General features: G+C 42.1%; 1 protein-coding gene across 4 annotated transcripts in view; it reads left to right on the top strand.

Moving 5' to 3' along the window:
- The window catches only part of pias2 (protein inhibitor of activated STAT, 2), a 109,254-nt gene that overhangs the window by 6,006 nt on the left and 78,841 nt on the right, over nt 1–24,407 (top strand). For 3 of the 4 annotated variants that reach the window (XM_085908826.1, XM_085908828.1, XM_085908827.1), the window contains 3 exons: nt 7,629–7,804; nt 20,879–20,966; nt 21,049–21,099. In XM_085908826.1, coding sequence (XP_085764952.1) covers nt 7,693–7,804; nt 20,879–20,966; nt 21,049–21,099 — 251 coding nt within the window. In that variant the 5' untranslated portion in view covers nt 7,629–7,692. Of the gene's footprint in view, nt 1–7,628; nt 7,805–20,878; nt 20,967–21,048; nt 21,100–24,407 lie in introns of those variants that run through there. The other variant, XM_085908829.1, reaches the window with a different exon arrangement.

Genomic DNA, 24,407 nt, shown 5'->3' with positions numbered 1-24,407 from the left:
TCAAGCTGAAGGAGTCCTATCAGGCCATTTTGGCCTGTGGGACTCCAGAGGCAGCCGGAACGCGGCTTTGGCGGTTGCTGAGGAAAATACCCGGGCGTGGAAGGAGTTCGGCGAGGCTGTGGAGAATGACTTCTGGACGGCTTCGAGGAAATTCAGGTCCACCATCCGGCGTCTCAGGAGGGGGAAGCAGTGCGCAGTCAACACTGTTTACAGTAAAGATGGCGTGCTGCTAACCTCTACTCTGGAAGTCGTGAGTTGGTGGGGAGAATACTTTGAAGACCTCCTCAATTTCATCGACACTCCTTCCATTGTGGAAGCAGAGCCTGTAGACTCTGAGGTGGCTGAACTCATCAATACCGGACAACGTCGTTAGCCTGGAGGGGCTCGCTACATTCCGTGCCAACAGAAACAGCGAACTAAGCGGTAAATCCCGAGGGGGTGGGCTGTGTGTTTACATCAACAACAACTGGTGTAAAAATGCTAGATCTGTCGCCAGCTTCTGCTCTTCGGACATCGAGCTTTTGACTGTTAACTGCAGACCCTTCTACCTGCCCAGGGGGTTTACTGTTGTTAGCATCACTGCTGTGTATGTGCCTCCCAGCGCTAATACTAAAGAGGCCATGAACGTTCTCTATCGAACAATCGGTGAGCTGCAATCCACGCACACAGAGGGTGTTTTCATCATTGCTGGGGACTTTAACCAGGTTAATATGAAGACTATTCTCCCTCATTTTTACCAACACGTGGATTTTCCAACTTGGGGAGAGAACACTCTAGACATAGACTGTGTCGTGTGGAGGCTGCAGCGCCTATGATTGGAAGAACGCGAGGAGAGTGGTGAGGACAGCAGAGAGGATCATCGGGGCTCCTCTCCCCCCCATTCAGGACATTTCATCTCAGCGCTGCGTGTCCCAAGCCCGTAACATCATCGGTGACCCATCACATCCCCACCATGGACTGTTCTCCCTGCTGCCCTCTGGGAAGAGGTTTCCCAGCATCCGCTGCAGGACCACCAGGTTCTGCAACAGGTTTTTACCTGCTATCATCAGACTGTTGAACAGTTGAACTGTTGAACTCTAAACTGGACTCTGCATCACACATACACAGAACTGAACATTATGACACTACGAACCACGATCTTGCACTGCCAACTTTGCTGAACTTTTATAATCCATGTAAATTTAAAAGTACACAACCTGGTTTAGCATTCCTCTGCACACTTTTTAAATACTATTTTGTCTCCTTGCACTATTACATACTTATCACTGCTGCACTTTATACTTATTTTTTTTATATTTTTATATAGTATGTTATTTTTATTCAACCGCAATATCACTGCATTGTTGTAAGCCGTATGCAACGGAATTTCGTTTTGTATGCACCCTGTGCAGACAAAATGCCAAAGTTTGTCTAAGTCTAAGGTGGAGTCTCCAATCTCTGGGGTCGAAGTCACTGAGGCAGTTAAAAAAACTCCTCGGGGGTAAGGACCCACGGGTGAATGAGATCCGCCCAGAGTTCTTAAAGGCTCTGGATGTTGAGGGGCTGTCCTGGCCCAACATTGCTTGTACACCGAGTACGATGCGTCTGTATTGGCAGATTGGGGTGGTGGTTCCCCTCTTTAAGAAGGGGGACCCGGGTGTGTGTTCCAATTACAGAGGAATCACACTCCTCAGCCTCCCTGTTGAGGTCTATTCAGGGGTGCTGCAGAGGAGGGTCCATCGGGAGGTTGAACCTCAGATCCAGGAGGAGCAATGTGGTTCTTGTCCTGGTCGTGGAGCAGTAGACCAGCTCTATACCCTCGGCAGGATCCTCGAGGGTGCATGGGACTTCACTCAAACAGTTCTGTTTTGTGGACTTGGAGAAGGCGTTCAACCGTGTCCCTCGGGAGGTTCTGTGGAGGGTGCTTCGAGAGTACGGGGTGCTGAGCCAACTGATAAGGGTGGTTCGGTCCCTGTATCATTGATGCAAGAGTTTGGTCCGCATTTCTGGCAGTAAGTCAGATTCGTTCCCAGTGAGGGTTGGACAAAGCTACCCTTTGTCACAGATTCTGTTCTTAACTTTTATGGAGAGAATTTCTAGGCGCAGCCGAGGCGTTTAGGGTGTCTGGTTTAGAGACCTCAGCATTGCATCTCTGCTTTTTGCAGACGTCGTGGTGCTGTTGGCGTCTTCAAGCTGTGATCTCCAGCTCTCACTGGAGCGCTTCGCAGCCGAGTGTAAAGGGGTTGGGATGAGGGTCAGCATCTCCAAAGCTGAGACCATGGTCCTCAATCGGAAAAGTGTGGAATGCCCTCTCCGGATCAGGGATCAGATCCTGCCTCAAGTGGAGGAGTTCAAGTATCTTGGGGTCTTGTTCACGAGTGAGGGCAGGATGGAGCGTGAAATCAACAGGTGGATCGGTGCAGTGTCTGCTGTAATGCGGACTCTGTACCGGTTCACCGTGGTGAAGAGAGAGAAGAGTCTGAAGGCAAAGCTCTCGATTTATCGGTCGATCAAGATCAAGCGGCCCAAATGAGTTTCCTCCGCAGGGTGTCCGGGCTCTCCCTTAGAGATAGGGTGAGAAGCTCGGTCATCTGGGAGAGACTGGGCGTAGAGCTGCTGCTCCTCCACGTTGAGAGGGGCCAGCTGAGGTGGCTCGGGCATATCATCAGGATGACTCCTGGACGCCTCCCTGGGGAGGTGTTCCGGGCATGTCCCACCGGTAGGAGATGTCTCTCAGCTGGCGTTCGCCTTGGGATCCCCCTGGATGAGCTGGACGAAGTGGCTGGGGAGAGGAAAGTATGGGTGTCCCTCCTAAAGGTGCTGCCCCGCGACCCGATCCCGGATAAGCGGAGGAAGATGGATGGATTGATGGATGGATGAATACCTCATTGACTGGTTTATCGTGATACAAATTAAATTAAAGAAAGTTTATGATCATAAAAAAATGAGTGGGGTTGCTGGACCAAGAAGCCAAAGCGTATCACTTTCATACAGAAAGGGAGTTGGACTTTACCTCATTGACTGGGCTGCCTTCCCTTTAGCACAGCACCATGTAGTGGATGCATACCGCAACCCTAGTCAACCTCAGTTTGATGCAGTATAGTTTCTATTTTATGGACTTTTTAATCTGGTATGATATAATTTCTAAATTAAAAAATTCAATGACGGTGCGCGTTATAATCCAGTGTGCCTTATAGTGCAAAAAATACGGTAGATGTTGGTGCTGGGTTTGTGACACCCTATGCAAGACCTTAACAAAATCCTCAAGCCAAATTTCATCTCTCTGCCTTTCTTTTCATCCCTGTTAAAGATTCTTCCATTTTTAGTACACTTCATATTACATGCACCGCGCTGCGCCCCCCAGGGGAGTGTGCCCCACTATTTGAGAAGGACTGATTTACGTCTACGCCTCACTTTGTGGTGTTGCACAGGGTGACGGTGTTTGCCTTCCTTTTATGGGTATCAGTCTTGATCATGCTGTGCATGCTGAAAATGTTGCTGAAAATACACTGCTAAAAAAATTAAAGGAACACTTTGAAAACACATCAGATTTTAATGATGAAAAGAAAAATGTTGGATATCTATACTGATATGGACAGTTTAAAGTCTCAGGAACAAAGGAATGCCACATCTTTTGATGGAAATAAAAGTTTTCAGCCTATAGAGGGCTCAGTATATAAACACCCCAAAAATCAAAGAGAAAAAATGATGTGGCAGGCTCGTCCATTTTGCCTAAATTCAATTTCTGTTCGTCCCTCCATGGAAATGCCTCCCCAGACCATCACTGACCCACCACCGAACCTGTCATGCTGAATGGTGTTGCAGGGAGCACAACGCTCTCCTTGGTTTCTCCAGACCCTTTCACGTCTATCACAGGTGCTCAGGGTAAACCTGCTCTTCCACGGGTCTCAACATCTCATTTTCAGTCTCTCCTCAATTGGATGACTGGGTGTTATATTTTCCCAGTTCTTTATCTTTAATTTTCACTGTGCTAATAGTAATTGCCAGGAGCCTGCCTCCTCAGTTTAACTATGTATGCCAGAAAGATTGAGACATAGCCGTAGAGCCTTTTCTGTAAGATTCCGGAAGAAGGTCTAACCCCCACCTCCAGGATTCCTACTCTTATACTACTTATACTACTACTCTTGGCCACCCACTTGCAAAGGGGCGACTGCCTAGCATGCGTGATAATGTACCCCCTTGCAGTCTTAACTGAAACCAATTAATAATAATAATAATAATAATAATAATGTGTATGCAAAGAGTGTCATAGAGAAGAGGAAGCCAGTGAAAGCAAGAGAAGGGTCACAGCAAGTTAACAGCATAGCTCAAGCTAACTAGTTAATCACCTGTGTCCAAGATGCTTATTCTAACATGCGGCACTTGCCAAGATAGGGTAAGATATTAAGTTTGATTTCAAATCACAAGTCACCCAAAACACAAGACCAAACTTGTCTGGTTTTGTTGTGATATACTCCTCGATAGAGCAGCGGTTCTTTGATGGGTACAGCAAGTCATGTCGTTGTTTTAAGATACACAACACATCTCCTTACATACTAAAAATTAATAGTCTAAAAAAATAGGACAAAACAGTCGATAGATCTACATCATAGCTGGTTGTCACTGTGACTTTCTCGTGCTGGCTGAGGCGGAGCAGCTCCCATTTAAAGGAGGAGAGGTGATGAACGGACGGCAGGAGGGCACTCCTCACTCTGTCTTCCACCTGGTTGGCTTTACTCAGTTCGATTGGGATTGTGTTTCGGGTTAGGGCCAAGATATAATACGTAATTTGTAGTTGATTGATTGATAAGTTATTGATCGGGGGGGGGGGATTCATGCTCCCAGCAGCATTCATACCGCAGAGCGAAACTCATTAGGCTCCTATAAAAGGCTGCCACACACAACGGCGCCACAAATAAAGCCAATAAGCGCAAAAGGTCACAGCCATCAAAGCAACAATTCAAGAACAAAGAAAAAAAGTAACAGCGGGCCAGGTAGTGATAGGCCTAAATATTGTAAATGGTCCCGCCGACCAGCCACCCTCAATACCATAAGAACACCCCAAAAACACATAACAGCCTCCACAGGGTCCATAAACAGGTGTAAGGGCAGTCAAGTTCAACGGTTCCCAACGGACCGTGGTTGTGAATCGTGAGAGAGAGAGAGAGAGAGAGAGAGAGAGAGAGAGAGAGAGAGAGAGGAGAGGGAGAGGGAGAGAGAGAGAGAGAGAGAAGGACTTTGACTTTAAAAAATTTTTTTTTTTACCCAGCCCTAATTGTCACCTACAGGTGGGGCTGTAGTATAGTCTAGCCCGATGTTCCTGGTCTGACCCCTCATTCAATTTTTAGAATCCAGTGTCAGTCAGTAATGAGCCACGCCGCCCCATGATGCTCTAATTTCTATCCCTAAGACATTTTTATCCTAATAAATTTGTTTCCCCTCCGTGAGGTGTCGCCTTACCGTGGTGGAAGGCTTTGTGTGTCCCAATGATCCTAAGAGCTAAGTTGTTTGGGCAGGGTCACCTATGGCAAATGGGTCCGAGGTGAGGGGACCAAACAAAGCATGACTCAAATAACTCCATCCATCCATTTTCTGAACCACTTAGTCCCCACGGGGGTCGCGGGCGTGCTGGAGCCTATCCCAGCTGTCATCGGGCAGTAGGCGGGGGACACCCTGAACTGGTTGCCAACCAATCGCAGGGCACACAGCGACGAACAACCATTCGCACTCGCACTCACACCTAGGGACAATTTGGAGTGCTCAATCGGCCTATCAAGCATGATTTTGGGATGTGGGAGGAAACCGGAGTGCCCGGAGAAAACCCACGTGGACACGGGGAGAACACGCAAACTTCACACAGGGAGGGCCGGAGATGGAATCGAACCCGCACTCTCCTAACTGTGAGGCGGACATGCTACCCACTGCTCCACCGAGCCGCCTCAAATAACTCCTAATGATGAATAACATAAATGGACCTTGTTTTCCCTTGTCTGGACAAGCAGCTCAGAGGAGCCACCCTTTTTGGTGTGCTTGGAGGAAGTGCTGGAAAGCGCTCCCCCTGGGCACTCCATTGTCCTGTCCTGCTGGGAGACTTCAGTTCTCATGTGGACATTGACAGTGAGACCTGGAAGGGCCTGATTGGGAGGAACAGCTGCCTTGTTCTGAACCCAAGTAATGTTTTATTTGACCTGAACTCAGCATGGATTGTCCATAATGAACTTTGTTCAAACAAAATGAGTTTCCAATGCGCACTTGACATCAGGACACCCTATGCCGAGGTTTGATGATACTTTATTGTAGTCATTTTGGATTTGCGGCCGCATGTTTCGATCACTTGGGTGAAGAAAAGGTCGGAGCTGTCAACAAATCACCACCTGGTGGGATGTTGGCTTTGATGGCGGGGGAAGATACCATTACGACCTGGCCGACCCAAATTTGTTGTGAGGGTTTGTTGGGAATATCTAGCAGAATCCCCTCTCAGAAAGTGTTTCAACTCCCACCTCCGGCAGAATTTCGCCCATGGGAGGTGAGGGACATTGAGTCTGAGTGGACCATGTTCCATGCCTTCATTGTTGAGGCAGTCGATAGGAGCTGTGGCCGTAAGATGGAGAGTGGCTGCAATTTTCCGAACACACTGGTGGACACCAATGGTAAGGGATGCCTGGTAAGAGTCCTATGGGGCCTTTTTGGCCTGTGGGACTCCGGCGGCAGCTGACAGGTACTGCCTGACCAAGTCAATGCACCTTCGCCAGTTGCTGAAGCAATAACTTGGGCGTGGATGGAGTTTGGTGACGCCATAGAAAATGACTTTCACACTGCTTCGAGGAAATTCTGGTCCACCATTTGGCGTCTCAGGAAAGGAATGGACCCTTTGTCACAATTCTGTTCATCACTTCTATGGTCAGAATTTTTAGGAGCAGCCGAGGCGTTGAGGGGGTCGGGTGCAGCGTCTATTGTGATGCAAACTCTGTACCTGTCTGTCGTGGTAAAAAAGAAACTGAGCTGAAAAGCAAAGTTTACGATTTATCGGTCAATCTAATTTCCTACCCTCACCTATGGGGACAAGCTGTGGGTCGTGAACAAAACAAGATACCGCATACAAGCAGCCAAAATGAGTTTCCTCCGCAAGGTGTCCGGGCGCTCCCTTAGAGAAAGCTTTGTTATCCGCGCATGCACTCAGTCGAACCACTGCTCCTCCTCGAGAGGAGCCAGATGAGGTGGCTCGGGCATCTGGTTAGGATGTTTCCTGGTTCCGCACATGTCCTACTAGAAGGAAGCCCCTGGGTTGACCCAGGACACGCTGGAGAAACCATGTCTCCCAACTGGCCTGGCAACACCTTGGGGATCCCCCAGGATGAGCTGAATGAAGTGGTTGGAAATATTTAGGCTCACCTGCAAAAGCCGCTGCCCTCGTAACTCTATCTTTTAATAAGGGGTGGATGGGTGAAATGCATGGATAAATCTGTACTTCCATACCAAAGGGGACATTTGCAGCATGAGTCAAAGGTTGATTTTTTTTGGGGGGGATGTCTTTCTAGTGTTAAAATAAGCTCAGTTGGAAATATGTTTCTTTTAATGATAACATAGCCATCGACAACCATTTTACTGTTCCGCTTGTTTGATATGTGTGAACACTAATATCTCTGCAGGATTCTTTGCTGTAGCAGACGGTCAACTGTTGACCGCTAAAGCAACCCTTCAACAGGAACCAACATGAATCTCCAGCACTCTGCACCACAAATACCACCTGTTCACCCTGATGTGCAGATGAAATCTCTGCCCTTCTATGATGTGCTGGATATACTCATCAAACCTTCCAGCTTAGGTGTGTCATTTCTGTTTATTCGACATGTCTCTTTGATAACTGATGTTTGTGGGATAATAATCAATTCAGAGTTTGAGTGATTTTGCGAGGACTGTATTAGATTTACCAAACCAAGTTAACTGGCCATGCAACATTGGACCAGTTCTCGACAGGATGCTCAAGTTGAGTTTGCTCAACCAGTCCACATGTGTTTTGCGGACCTGGAGAAGGCGTTTGACTGTGTCCTTCGGGGAGTTCTATCGGGGGATGGTTTGGGAGTTTCGGGTACAGAACCCACTGATAAGAACGATTCTGTCCCTGTACTACCAGTGTTAGAGTTTGGTCCGCATTTCCGGCAGTAACTCTGATTCGTTTTCGGTGAGGGTTGGACTCAGCCAACGCTGCCTTTTTCTTGTGTCTCTTGTTTTGTGGTAGTCGGGTTTCAGCTTTTCTTACCTTGGCAATGTCTCTGAGCACAGAAACCTTGTACTTCTGGACACTCCAGGTAGGTTGCAGTTCTGGAATGTGACAGCATTGGAGGATAACAGGTTCCTGGTGGCTTCATGTTTGATTCATCTCAAATCTTTGGCAGTTAGAATATGTATTTTCTCCTCAACACGTTTCTTGCGACCCTGTTGACTTTATGCAACAAAACGTTTGATGGTTTGGTGATCACACCGCAATATCTTGGCAATTTCAAGAGTGCTGCATCCCTCTGAAAGACTTTGCACAATTTTTTACTTTTCAGAGTCGGTTAAAATTCTTTTTTTGGCCCATGTTAATTATTGACATCATATCATAATTAATTTACCATTATTATTTCTCATTTAATCATTTTATTTCTCATCATTTAGCATCTTTCCACCGCATCGATATTAAGTCACTGTTTAGCTCAGTAGGTAGAGCATCACACTTCATCATCATTTTAATTTATTTCAGTCAACATCATCATGAGTTTACCATTTTTATTTTATTTAATCATCATAATTAATTTACCATTTTTTTTCATTTAATCATTATTGTGTTTTAATTTATTTCATTCAACATCTTCATCATAATTAATTTACCATTTTTATTTCATTTAATCATTATTTTGAGTCCCACAATAGTGTGACGTGCCTTCGCCTTCACACGCAATTTCTCCAGAAATTGCCAATTCTAGTTATTAGTGTGAAGGCGAAGGCCTTCACACTATTGTTATTCTACTTTGTTAGTGTGAAGGCGAAAGCCTTCACACTATTGTTATTCTACTTTATTTTTCTTCTTATTATTATTATTAAACAATTTATTCCTCCCACTTTTTTGACACCTAACTACTCCCACATGCTTTAACCGATTCACCCCATTCCAACTTTCACACGTTCCAAAAATTTACGGCATGATTGCTAGTATATAATTTGTTCATAACATTTACCGTTTTTGCATAATTAGCAAATTTGTGCCTTAAAATCCCCCATTCATTCTTAATGGCACATTCAACACGAGCCATGTTCCCGAGTGAGTTCGAATCTAACATTGGCCGTTATTTTTTGTTCATTCATTTATTAAATTAATTTTAACACATTTTAATAATTTATTTCATTCAACATCATCATCATAATTAATTTACCATTTTTTTAAATCAATTTATTTCTTTGGATTTAGCATTATTCTACCGCTTCGATAATATGTCACTGTTTAGCTCAGTAAGTAGAGCATCCCACATTCAACGCTTGTCAGTTCGAATCCGACAGTGGCTGTTATTTTTTATTCATTTATTTATTCATTTAATTTTAATTTAAAAATAGCATTTTAATAATTTATTTCATTCAACATCATCATCATCATAATTAATTTACCATTTTTATTTTATTTAATCATAATTAATTTACCATTTTTATTTCATTTAATCATTATTTCGTTTTAATAATTTATTTCATTCAACATCATCATAATTAATTTACCATTTTTATTTTATTTAATCATCATAATTAATTTACCATTTTTATTTCATTTAATCATTATTTCGTTTTAATCATTTATTTCATTCAACATCATCATCATAATTAATTTACCATTTTTATTTCATTTAATCATTATTTCGAGTCCCACAATAATGTGAAGTGCCTTCGCCTTCACACGCAATTTCTCCAGAAATTGCCAATTCTAGTTAGTGTGAAGGCGAAGGCCTTCACACTATTGTTATTAGTGTGAAGGTGAAGACCTTCACACTATTGTTATTCCTGTCCTTTATTATTATTTGTGTGAGGGTGAAGACCTTCACAATATTGTTATTCCTGTCCTTTATTAGTGTGAAGGTGAAGACCTTCACACTATTGTTATTCTACGTTTTTGTTGTGCCCACTTTTTTGACGCTTAACTACTTCCACATACTTCAACCGATTCACTCCGTTCCACTTTTCACTTATTCCAAATATTCATGACATGGGTGCTCACATTTTTTTCATTCAAAAAATTTCTGTTTTCACAAAATTCACAAATTTCCGGCAATTTTTGCCCCATTCATTCTTAATGGCAGATTCAACATTTCACATTTACGTTGTTCCAGTTTGAAATTCACATAATTCAACACATTCAAATCACATTGGGGACATTCCCGAACTTGCCAAATTCAAAAATGTCACGTTTTCACGTTTCAAATTTTCACAAAATTTCGCAAAATTTCACAATTTCGTTTTTCACTTCTAATTTCTACATACTTCAACCGATTCAACTCGTTCCAACTTTCAACTGTTCATCTTTTGCCTACCTATTCCACACCTTCCCATTTAGCAAAAATTTCACATTTTTCAAATTCGAACTTCAACCAAATTTTCCAAAATTTCCTTTTTCCACTCTAATTTCTACATTTTTCAACCGATTCAACCAATTCCAACTTTCACACGTTCCAAGCCATTTTTATTTCTCGTTTAATAGCATCATTCCACCATAGCAACACTAACTCACTGTTTAGCTCAGTTAGTAGAGAATGTCACATTCAACACGAGTCACGTTCCCGAGTGAGTTCGAATTTAACATTGGCTGGTATTTTTTATTCATTCATTTATTCAATTAATTTTAACACATTTTAATAATTTATTTCATTCAACATCATCATAATTAATTCACCATTTTTAACCAATTTATTTCTTTGGATTTAGCATTATTCTACCGTTTTGATAGTGTGTCACTGTTTAGCTCAGTAAGTAGAGAATGGCACTTTCAACACTTGCTGTTAGAGATGTTCCGACTCTAACTTATTGTGCAAGAACCACACGAGAGACAGTATGCCCTTTGAACACTTGCACGTGGAGAATTTGTTCGTCATTGTAGATACAGCAATGTCCGAACAAATTCTGCAAGTGGAGAATTTGTTCGTTCCTGTAGACACAGCAATGTCCGAACAAAGTCTGCCGTTGCATTCATGCAAGACAGTATTTATTGAGAGAAGAAGGGTGGGGGTGACAATTTACATGTGTGGTGGCCAAGGTGGGGGTGAAACACCTGGCCTCTGATCACATCATAGCGGGGGATGTTTTACGATGTTGAGTAGACAGAACAACTTTGATTGCGTCTTCTACAATTGGTCAATCAGTGCAAAGGATCTTAGCACTTTGTTCTACTACTTTGTTAAGACAGGACAAGCTTAGGTTAATTATTACTGATTACATTCCAACATAATATGATCAACCTAATCTATTCAACCCTAACATATCCCTCCTGTTTATCATATGATGTTGTCAAGAAAAACAATTTTTAAAACAAAAAAAACAAAACAACAAAAACACAGAAACAGCGTATCATTGCACCCATCACTTGCGAAGCATTTTCGATGGCCAAATCATTAAGTTTCTGTAAAACATGCTCGGCTAAACATCATCTACGCAATCTACGTAGATCAATTTTAGTGTGTGAGTGAAAAACCTGCGGCAAGATGTTATAATGCAGGAAAAGTCTCACACGGTCCCTCTGCCTTAGGCGACCATAATGTTATCAATAACAACAGTCAATACAAAAATTGCTCGTGATTGTTAAGTCAAGTCAAGTCAAGTTTTTATATAGCCCTAAATCACAAGCAGTCTCAAAGGGCTCTGTCCTCTGCATTTAACCCATCCCCATGTGATTTTGATCCATCCCCTGGGGGAGAGGGGAGCAGTGAGAAGCATGCGGCGCCGCGCTCGGGAATCATTTTTGGTGATCTAACCCCCCAATTCCAACCCTTAATGCTGAGTGCCAAGCAGGGAGGCAATGGGTTCCATTTTTATACTCTTTGGTATGACCCGGCCGGGGTTTGAACCCACAACCTTCCAGTCTCAGGGCGGACACTCTACTACTAGGCCACTGAGCTGGTCGATGGTTTTGGAATTGTTCAGCCGTCGGGGGCTTGGCACGCCCACTGTTGGAGGGTGAGCACAATTCTCACCCCCTCTGCAGCACTGCTTCGTCGGGGGAGAACCTGGAAGTGTCTGCCGTGCGGTTGTCGTCTTCAGTCTTCAGTGGCCAGGGTAGACTACCTGGCCACCAAGGGGGAAGAGGATTATTCTGCCTCTATTTGAATTGGGGGCGGGGACGCTGTCGATGGTGGATCTGCTTCCTTGCTGGAACCGTCGTGTTGCAGTCATCAAGTCCAGAACCATCCCCAGACAGGATCATGAGAGTCAAAGGTCACAACAGCCCTGCGTCGACGTGCAGAAGAGTTGCGTGCTGTCGTCAGCTGATGATGTTGTATCCTGTAGGTGTGGTCTGTCACTCACACTGGTGCACACACTCTTGTCCAGTTGGCGGGCAGCATCGGACAACCACTTGAAATGGCTCTCTTATCCTGACACTCAGCGGTGATGTCCAAAGCTCCCATCCAGTGTCCTCCTGGAGAGCAGTCGTCGTTGATGCATTTGTGGGTCTTGTTTCCTTGGATGTAACATGTATAGTTCACTTCAGCTGGTCTCTCTGTGTAGGCCACTTGCGGCAACGTTCGTCCTTTAACAGTTGCGTTGACATTAATCCAAAATAGTTCGATCACAGGTTCTTTTCTGTGAGTCCAATAAAATCCATGTGCATGATTTGGAATGGGTAAGATGGTTTTGGAAAAGAGCCTCTCTTAGGTCTCATGTTTCCTTGTGGATTATGTTTTACACAAACAGGACATGCTTTACAAAAAAATTTTTTAAGTAAGTATCTAAACCCAAGATAGTGAATTGACCATTTTTTAAGTAAGCATCTAAACCAAAGGTAGTGAATTGACCATGAATTGACCTCATCCCTCCTGTCGACACATGGCAAGGCCGATGTGTCGCAATTGCTGCAATTTATCCCACCATTCACACTCTCAACCACACAACTTTCATGCAAACAGCTCGGAAAAACAGACCAAAAAAGAATCTACGCCCTTCTTCAATTAAGAAAAAGAAGCTCTGTTTTTTCTTAGCCTGTTCCTTCCCCTGGGGCTAGAACCCCAGCTGTTTCTTAGCTCGGACAAACCAAACCGTAAACTTCATAGCTCGGACAAACCAAAGCCGTATCTCATAGCTCGGACAAACCAAAGCCGTATCTCATAGCTCGGACAAACCAAAGCCGTAAACTTCATAGCTCGGACAAACCAAAGCCGTATCTCATAGCTCAGACAAACCATAGCCGTATCTCATAGCTTGGACAAACCAAAGCCGTATCACACAATTTTTATGGCTTTAACTTACTTGTCCCCTGGTTCGTTGCACTGCCGGATTCCGTCAATCCACTGTTGCTCGACGAAGGCAGACCCAAGCGACAATGCAGCACGTCGTCCTCCGTCGATCAGCAGTGGGTATGTTGGATCCGGGTCACGGCACCAAAATGTTAGAGATGTTCCGACTCTAACTTATTGTGCAAGAACCACACGAGAGACAGTATGCCCTTTGAACACTTGCACGTGGAGAATTTGTTCGTCATTGTAGATACAGCAATGTCCGAACAAATTCTGCAAGTGGAGAATTTGTTCGTTGCTGTAGACACAGCAATGTCCGAACAAAGTCTGCCGTTGCATTCATGCAAGACAGTATTTAAGGGTGGGGGTGACAATTTACATGTGTGGTGGCCAAGGTGGGGGTGAAACACCTGGCCTCTGATCACATCATAGCGGGGGATGTTTTACGATGTTGAGTAGACAGAACAACTTTGATTGCGTCTTCTACAATTGGTCAATCAGTGCAAAGGATCTCAGCACTTTGTTCTACTACTTTGTTAAGACAGGACAAGCTTAGGTTAATTATTACTGATTACATTCCAACATAATATGATCAACCTAATCTATTCAACCCTAACACTTGCCACTTTGCTGAGTGAGTTTGAATCTAATGGCAGGCCGTCAGTTTTTATTCATACATTTATTTATTCTTCATTCTTCTTCATTCATTTTATTCAACATCATCATCATTAATTTACCATTTTATTTTATTTAATCATCATAATTAATTTACCATTTTTATTTCATTTAATCATTATTTCGAGTCCCACAATAGTGTGAAGTGCCTTCGCCTTCACACGCAATTTCTCCAGAAATTGCCAATTCTAGTTAGTGTGAAGGCGAAGGCCTTCACACTTGTTATTCTACTTTATTTTTTTTTCTTTTTCTTCTTATTATTATCCTACTTTATTCCTCCCACTTTTTTGACACCTAACTAGTCCCACATGCTTTAACCGATTCACCCCATTCCAACTTTCACACGTTCCAAAAATTCACGGCATGATTGCTAGTATTTTATTTGTTCATAGCATTTACTGTTTTTGCATGATTAGCAAATTTGTGCCTTAAAATCCCCCATTCATTCTTAATGTTATTTTCTATTCATTCATTTTTTATTCATTCAATTTTAAGACATCATTTTAATTATTTTATGAAACATCATCATCATAATTTACCATTTTTATTTCTCATTTAATAGCATCATTCCACTGCACAAACAGTAAGTCAGTGTTTAGCTCAGTAAGTAGAGAATGGCGCTTTCAACACTTGCCACTTTGACAAGTGAGTTCGAATCCCACTTGGCCGTTATTTTTTATTCATTAATTTTTCATTCATTCAATTTTAACACATCATTTTAATAATTATTTTATGCAACATCATCATCATAATTAATTTACCATTTTTATTTCTCATTTAAAAGCATCATTCCACCGCACAAACAGTAAGTAATTTTAACACATTTTAATAATTTATTTCATTCAACATCATCATCATAATTAACCATTTTTACTCAATTTATTTCTTTGGATTTAGCATTATTCTACCGCTTGGATAGTATATCACTGTTTAGCTCAGTAAGTTGAGAATGGGACATTCAACGCTTGCCACTTTGCTGAGTGAGTTCGAATCTAATGGCAGGCCATCAGTTTTTATTCATTCATTTTTTTATTCTTCATTCTTCTTCATTCATTCCATTCAACATCATCATCATTAATCTACCATTTTTATTTTATTTAATCATCATTATTAATTTACCATTTTTATTTCATTTAATCATTATTTCGAGTCCCACAATAGTGTGAAGTGCCTTCGCCTTCACACGCAATTTCTCCAGAAATTGCCAATTCTAGTTATTATTATTAAACAATTTATTCCTTCCACTTTTTTGACACATAACTACTCCCACATGCTTTAACCGATTCACCCCATTCCAACTTTCACACGTTCCAAAAATTCATGGCATGTTTGCTACCATTTTATTTGTTCATAACATCTCTGCAATATATAAAGAAAAAGATGTTATCAATGTATAGAATAAATTGACTATATTCACTTCATTATATAAGCATTGTCCGATCAAGTAATATAATAAAAAATAAATATAAGCGCAGTCCATGGTTCACTTAAGGCTTAAGAAATGCCTGTAAAAAGAAAAATGTACTATATAGGAACTTCATAAAACAAAGAACAGAAGTTGCTGAAGATAAATATAAAAGATATAAGAAGAAACTAACTAATATTATAAGATTAAGCAAAAAAGAATACTATAAAAATAAATCGGAGGATAATAAAAATAACATTAAGGGGATATGGACTCTGCTAAACAACATTATCAGCGAAGGTACAGAACAACACAAATTACCTAAATATTTTGTCATAAATGATACTGAAAATTATAATATGGAAGAGGTGGCCAACAGTTTGAATCAGTTCTTTGTAAATGTTTGGCCAGAAATAGCAAAAGTCATACTGAATCCAGCACCAAATGTAGAAAACAGAGATAAATTAATCGAAAGGAATCCCCACTCAATGTTTTTGAAGGCAGTTGAGGAAAATGAAGTTATTAACACTGTAAAACAATGCAAAAACAAAACATCTACCGACTGCAATGGGATTGATATGATGTTAGTTCAGGAAATCATTGAGGGGATTTCAAAGCCACTTGTGTACGTCTGTAATTTGTCATTTCTAACTGGTACGGTCCCAAAGGAGAGGAAAATTGCTAAGGTCGTTCCGCTTTATAACACTGGGAGCAAACACAACTTTACAAACTACAGACCAATCTCAATATTGCCAGAACTCTCAAAAATATTGGAAAAACTTTTTAACAGTAGAATCCTGATGGATTTTTAGATGTACATAAATTATTTGCAGAGAACCAATATGGCTTTAAGGCAGGGGTGTCCAAACTTTTTGCAAGGAGGGCCAAATTTGATAAAGTGAAGGGGCCCGGGGGCCAATAGTTTTTTTTTTGTTGACATTTTTTAACTACAAAAATTTCATGCAAATACACACTTTTGCCTTTTTTGATCACTTTTTCAGCATGTCTGGCCCACTGCATGGTTGTTGTAACGCTAGCAGTGTCCACTTCCACCATGTGTTTCCTCACCCAATTGCCAATTTCAGGGCGGAAACCAGTGAGGAGTGCATTTTTAAGCTGTTGCTGATAAGCACTCTCAGCTGCATCATTGAATGGGATGCCACTATGCACCCTAAATTCTTTTTCAAATCTCAAGCGAAAATCATCAGTATCTTCCCCAGGCTTCTGTTTTATTCCTGCTAAATGACCATAATTCGCTCGTCTTTGAAATATAGTTCGCACTCTTTGCACAAGCTCATTCCATTGTGCTGCATACTCCCCTCTCAATTGATTTCCCTCAACATGATAGGGGAAAGGCCCTTGGTTATTTCTACCTGTATAATTTCCTCTAACCTTGGCCCAGTCTTTTCCCAAAGAAGACATTGCAGCTTCTCCTGCCTCATGCCCATTCAGTCTATAGGAATGTATGATTCCAGCCATGTCTTCTGCCCATTTATCTGGGTCTTCTGCAACAGGGGTAACCCCTTCAACTGCTTTTCTTGCCTCTTCCAAAGTCCATGGCCGAAAAACATATGTATGTAGAGGGTAGCCTTCCCCTACAATAGGGTTTGGCACCTGTATCATTGGGCACACATCAACATTGTCTAAAGTTTGAGAAAATCTAGCAGCATTGGTCATAGTTCTTGTTTGCACAGGACTTCTAATTACGTGACCCTGACCTTTTTTGCTATTGTATGGGGGAGGGTGCAGGTCTGTTAAACTTGGATACAAGTTTTGCACAGGAGGGGAAAGCTCTTCTTGCTCCTCTGCTTGAGCTGCGGCTTGAGCTGTGGCTGAGACAGCGCGCCTGGGCACTGTAGCCTCATTGTCTTCCGGCCTGACAAACATACTTGCGGCCTCATCACTTTTCACCTTTATATTTTTTTGTCTTTTGAATTTGTTCTCTTCTCTCTTGTGAAGCTTTCAACCACACTCTAGCACATTGCAATTCTCCCTCTTTTCTTTCCTTTCTCAGTCCTTTTGTCTTCCTAGCCACACTCTCCTCCAAAACATCAACCACTATTTTCCACATTTCAACTTTCAACTTCCCTTCTACTCCATACTTTTTCTTCCACTTTGGCATGTATCGCATACAATTAAGAAATCTACTCGCCATGTACTTCTCATCCCCTTCAAGAGCTAGAGATTTACCGTTTTTATTTCCCATCTTAACTTGGTATTTTTAGATTTTTCCAACTTTTTCAAATATTTTTATTTTTTTTTTTCAATTTATCCTACCATTCACACTCTCAACCACACAACTTTCATGCAAACAGCTCGGAAAAACAGACCAAAAAAAAGAATCTACGCCCTTCTTCAATTAATCTGTTTTTTCTTAGCCTGTTCCTTCCCCTGGGGCGAGAACCCCAGCTGTTTCTTAGCTCGGACAAACCAAACCGTAAACTTCATAGCTCGGATAAACCAAAGCCGTATCTCATAGCTCGGACAAACCAAACCGTAAACTTCATAGCTCGGATAAACCAAAGCCGTATCTCATAGCTCGGACAAACCAAAGCCGTATCACACAATTTTTTAGGGCTTTAACTTACTTGTCCCCTGGTTCGTTGCACTGCCGGATTCCGTCAATCCACTGTTGCTCGACGAAGGCAGACCTAAGATGTTGGCCCAGCGAAGAATTTGCTTGCCAGGACTCTTCTTTACCAGGTCCTCCTAATGGATGCTGGCTTGTCGACAATGCAGCGCGTCGTCCTCCGTCGATCAGCAGTGGGTATGTTGGATTCGGGTCACGGCACCAAAATGTTAGAGATGTTCCGACTCTAACTTATTGTGCAAGAACCACACGGGAGACAGTATGCCCCTTTGAACTTGCACGTGGAGAATTTGTTCGTCATTGTAGATACAGCAATGTCCGAACAAATTCTGCAAGTGGAGAATTTGTTCGTTGCTGTAGACACAGCAATGTCCGAACAAAGTCTGCCTTTGTATTCTTGCAAGAGTGTATTTATTGAGAGAAGGGTGGGGGTGAGAGTGGCAAAGGTGGGGGTGACAATTTACATGTGTGGTGGTCACCACAGACAATGGTTGACCACTTCAGAGGGTCCCAGTTTATTGTTTTACGAGGTCGTGGAAATAAAACCTAGTGGAGCCTTCCAAATGACTAACTAAACAACACACCATTTGGAGAATGGCAACAACTGAATGGTTAAACTTTTCAGAGTCAAAGAAAGGTAGAAGGTTAAAACAAAGTTCATCATTCTAGTCTACATCTCAACATAATCATACGATCAAGATAGTTCATAAACCCTAACAATGTGTACTGTAGCACTATTCAAACTGTGACGCTCTAGACTACACAAGGAGCTATGTGCATCCTGGAAGTCTAGCCTAGCGCTAGTTAACTTTAACTTAACTGACTCCAAACCCATCCTGACAGGTGGTCTAGTCACCCGTGCTCCGGCCTACTCTAAGTGGCTCAAACAGTAATCTATATTCCTAGAAAGAGTGAAGGCGCCTTCACGGTTAGGATGAAGGCCGTCCTTCCTCAGCAGGTTGGGGCGGCCCCAGAAGGAGGACCAGTTATCTATGAAATATAGTCTCTGCTTTTTACAAAACCCAGCCATCCATCGATTAAGGGAGACTAATCTACTAAACCTCTCATCAGAGCCTCTCCCAGGCAGGGGGCCAGAGACAAATACTTGATGCTGACTCATCTTTCTGGCGAGATCACAAGTCCTCGCTATGTTTCTCTTTGTGATCTCAGATTGCCTCATCCTAACATCATTGGCGCCGACGTGTATCACTATATCCGAGTAGCCAGTGTTGTTGGAACTACGCTGTTGACTAGTCATATTGCGAGTCAGCTCCCTAAGATTAGCTTCTATGTCGAGTGCTCTGCCCCCAGGAATACACATTACCGTGACTGGATTTTTAAGCGTGATATTTCGGGTGATGGAGTCACCTATGACCAAGGTGCGAGGGCCAGTAGACCGAGATGATTTTGGACGGCTATGCATCTTACCTGGCTCATCGCGATTAGCAAGCCGCTTAGGGCTAATGCTAACGGGGCTAGCGGGCTGACTACAGTCCGCGACTGTGTCCGCCACATCTACTGTTATCGCACTATTCTGCTCTAACTGGCGGACATGTCCCTCTAGCAGAGACAACCTCTCTAACAGAAGGGTGCAGTTGGTGCACGAAGCATTTACTCTGCCATTCCCTGTTTGCCTCGGTGCAGTAGCAGTGTAGTCAAGTATGTCCCGTAAGACTATCAATATGAAACTCGAAATCATAAAGGAAGATGGCGAAGCCATGCGTATTGTCGAGTTCGCCTCGGAGTATGGCTGATATTGTGCCCCCGTGAAAATCGGTAACCCTTTGCAGGAGCACAGATGCATCGAGTGGAAGGCGGAAGCTGTTACCGTGCGGCAAACATTACCAGTTTGTTTTCAATAAAACCGTGAAGAACACACTTTTGTGTTTGTCAATTTCCATCTCTAGAAGCTAGGTTCCTCTTCTTTTTTCAAGTTCTCACCTGCGTTCTGCGCGAGGTGCATTCAATGACTACTCACACAGTCGGAAAACTCATTCATTGCGATTAAAAGTAACGTATTTTCACAACCAAAGGGCTCACCGTACTAAAAGGCGCAGTCTCAGTTTTGTGTGCCATTACTGTATTTAACACACACGCAGAGCGCACCGCATCATAGGGTGCATGCATGCCATGATTTACGGTAAACAAAGAAAAATGTCATGGGAACAAGAAAGTGAGTCTGGTTGTACTTTATTCTACTGTTTAACCATGTACTCTACTGTACTCACATTATCGTTGATTGATATTCATACGCCTATCCGTCCAAGTCCTCATCTTCTGTATCCAAATTAAACAGTTGTGCATGTTTGCCTTCTGACATGCCAATTGTCTCATCGTTGTCACGTTGCTTTTCGGCAATGATCCCGGCTTTCCAGTAAGCTTGAATTGTGCCTCGTAAGTATGTCTCTGTCTATGTGGAGGTACGTTTTCCTCTACGTGTCACGTCCAGTCCTCTGTTCCTCGTAAGCAAACGTAAACGTAAGCAAACTGGTGCCTGTATATCACGTCTCCGTGTAGCTGAAGCATTCAGTTGTATTTTTGTTAAACATGTAGTTGTCATAAAATACTTGAAATGCTTTTCTTATATGCTTTTTGCCAGGTGAGTTAAAATGGATCACTAACTTCTCGGTAGAGAAATGTGTCTAACATTAATTATTAATATTGTCCCCTCATATGACTGATTGGTGGCTAAACTCTAAAATAACAGCCTGTGCGTACAGTATAACACAGTGGAATTTTTATTTCACAAGCGTCATTTGTTTTCAGGAGCAAGTACTACACCAAGATACCATCAAGAGAAGTATTTTATCTTTGCCTTGACACCCCAGCAAGTTCGAGAAGTATGCATATCCAGGTGAATCTTTTGTCGAGAACTTACAAAACAAAATTCCGCTTGTAATGTATAAAGTCAAATACTCAATTGTTTTGGTTTACAGGGATTTTCTACCCGGTGGCAGAAGGGATTATATGGTTCAAATTCAGTTAAGGTAAGGCTATTTGGATTTTCAGCAGGGAAAACAAAGAGAAAAACACACACATACTTGACATAAACTAAGGCTGGGAAAAGAATTTTACTTAAAAAATGGCTGAACTTTTTTTTTTGTGAGGGATTTTTTGGGCTTCATTTATGCCAGCCACACAGACATTTACAGGCCACATTCTACTCTACAGTACATTGTAGCTTGCTAAGCCAATCATGAACCTTTTCATAATCTGTTAGCCCCTTTTTTGGTGGCATCAGGAAATGTTTTGAAAGTCCAATTTTGGCCCATGTTTGCACATTTACAGGGGTCAAACTTTTGCACCCTTGTGTGATCTTGTGATCTTGTCCTAGAGTGACTTCGAATTTCAGCTGTGCCACCTTAAGACCTGGGACATTAATTGGGAAAAAATCTTTAGTGTTTGAAATACTAAAGTCTTTAAATGACAAGCGTTTTCAGAAAAGCCAACCCCTCAAATCCCAGCCAATTTCGATCATTTTCAATTATTTCTCAAAGCCTACAGTATATTGTTTGCTATGGCTATGTAAACATGGGTGGTACCAAATGGAACATTGGACTCTGTTCTTTCAATAGAAAAAAAACTGTATCATAGATCGATTGAGTGTGTGTGTGTCTGTGTGTGTGTGTGTGTGCCCGCGTGTATGTGTGTGTCTGTGTGCGTGTGTGGGCGTGTGTGTGTGCCCGCGTGTATGTGTGTGTCTGTGTGCGAGCGTGTGTGTGTGTGTGTGTGTGTGTGAGAGAGACATATGTAGCTTAAGTATACATACTGTAAATATGTTTTTAGAACTATTTTATTATTATAACAACTTTTTTTATAACAAGGTACAAGTGTACATACCATAAATATGTTTTTAGAACTCTTTTATTAATGTAATTTTTAATATTTTGATAACAAGGTACAATCCTGTATATGTTTTTAGAATTCTTATTATAACAACTTTTTTTTAATATAAAGGTACAAGTGTACATACTGCAATTATGTGGACACTCCCTGCCTTCTACTGGCATGTGGGCAATTTTCGTGGCATAATTCCTCCATTTAGAAATTTATTTTGAATTTATTTTATTTTTTTGGGGGGGAATCCACGATGTACTGAAGCCGCAATAATCGAACCGCGATGTAGCGAGTGATTACTGTAGATAGATATGTACGTACTTTCAGAGTATTTAGCTTTGTTTCTTTGAAATAAATACAAAAAGAAAACCAAAATAAAATAAATAAATGTAATAAAAAATTATGAGTGCAAACAAGTTTCGTGTAATCACTTTTTTCTCTTTCTCTCACTGCACTTCTGCACTCTACTTGCTGCTCCTGGCTCCTGAAACTTGGCATTTCTTGCCTTCACAAGTGCATCGATATTAGGTGTCAAATCCTGAGTAGCAGCACATTTAACAATGTCATTCAAGTGTTTATTTGTTAAACTTGAGTGCTGCTTTGTTTTATTATTGTTCATGACAGAGAACATCTGTTGGCAAAGATAAGTCATCCCAAACATGGATAGAACCCTTGAAGCCATGGCTGTTAATTTGGGGTAACCTGGCACGAGATATTGATAAAACGTACCCAATCCCACGGACCCAAATTTATCCTTCATAGTGGAATCTCACTGCAAGTCAATAAGCTCAAATTGAATGTCAGCTGGCATATCAGAAGGCTTCACTGTAAATGGCGAGCGAAAAAAGCCAAATTTGTTCTCAAGTTCACCGACTACCTGAAACCTCTGCTCAAACTCTCGCAGCAAATTTATTATGTTACCTTTATATTTATCCAAATCATTATCGGGACGATCCAGTGCCTTCAGATGCACAGCTGTGAGACAAGAGAAATGTGCGATGTCACCGTTGGATAGCTGAGTCTCCCACAGTGACAGCTTCATCTTAAACAAACTTATGCTGTCATAATATTGGGTGACAACTCTGTTACGGGCCTGCAATGTAGTGTTAAATGCATTCAAGTGTTGTGTACTGTCAACCAAAAACGCAAGATCTCGCACCCATTTCTTGCATTTAAGTTATTTTTGTTAGGTCTAAGTATGATCAGACATTACATCACATGCTACAACAAAGAGGAGAAGACAACCAGGATGACTTTACTTGCGAGGAGAACGATAGAGAAAGGAAGCTCAGTTACAATCTCCATCAATTCTGAGTTCTTACTCCACGTGTTTCTCTTTTTAATGTTTTGGTTGCCCTGGTTACAGAGGCGTTGCTACACTAAAGGGTGGGGAGATCGTGGCTGTAGCAACGCTGATTAGCTAAGGAATGTAGTGTGGTGTGATTTAGCACTTGTCGGCCCATGCCCCCCGCAGTGGAGTCGCAGAGTCTGATTTCTTCACCCAACCAGTTGTCTTCTCCATGGGCGGCCGACACCTCCTCGACGGTGATTAGATAACTTTGAAGCACGTTGAATGCCGCTTACCTGTGGAACAATGCAACTAAACCCTTGCTAAGTTTATCTTCTTAGTAAACTAACACAACACATAATAATAATGAATATCTAGCCCTACTTAAACATTTCAACACATATTAAGTAAATGTAAGGTAACTGGTATACAGTTCCTTAAACGGACATTGAGTAAATATGGGATAACTTTAATGTGACTACTTCAAACTGTATATAACAAGTTTCGATCATCTACAATCTATGAATCAAAGCTACAGTTAACTAAAAGGAATGAAGTCCCTTTAAACTAGACAAAGGACATCTTGCCTACATAAAGAAGCCCTGCTCATTGTTAGTGAAGACTTCTTACAAAACAAACACAAAAGTAACAAGGACAGGAAGGAAACATAAGGCTGACGGGGATCAAAAGACATTCCTTGAACTAAATAGAAAGCATTTAGTTGAAAGGAGAGTCGTAAACTCGTAAAAGATAAGGCCCCCTGGTCTAGCAGGCCAAGGCTTTCCCGAGATTACTCCAACAATTTTTTGGGTGTCCTTTCTTCTCCATGAACGGTTCAATTTCTCCTCGTAGCTCAAAGAAGCGCTTGAGTACTGCACCTCTGCTTAACCACCGCACGTGCAGTATGGTATGTCAGCATGGATGTCATTATCACTGAGAAATGTGTCAAACTGACAGTGATTTAGAGCGTGCGCTCTGATGAAATTAACAGTTTTCACAACTACATTCATAACATGGTCCATTTGCAGTGTTTTGCAACATAACGCCTCTTGATGCAAAATACAATGAAAAGCCCAAAACTCTTGTCCACCATTTGCAGTCTGTACTTTGACACGGAATTTTGTGACAACGCCTGCCTTTCTCCCTACCATTGATGGCACACCGTCGGTA

Source organism: Syngnathus leptorhynchus, chromosome 4, assembly GCF_054491065.1.
Source record: "Syngnathus leptorhynchus isolate UIUO chromosome 4, UIUO_Slep, whole genome shotgun sequence".
In the NCBI taxonomy this organism is placed as follows: domain Eukaryota; kingdom Metazoa; phylum Chordata; class Actinopteri; order Syngnathiformes; family Syngnathidae; genus Syngnathus; species Syngnathus leptorhynchus.
The sequence above is the reverse complement of the archived record's forward strand: the minus strand, read 5'-3'. Positions and strand labels throughout refer to the sequence as shown.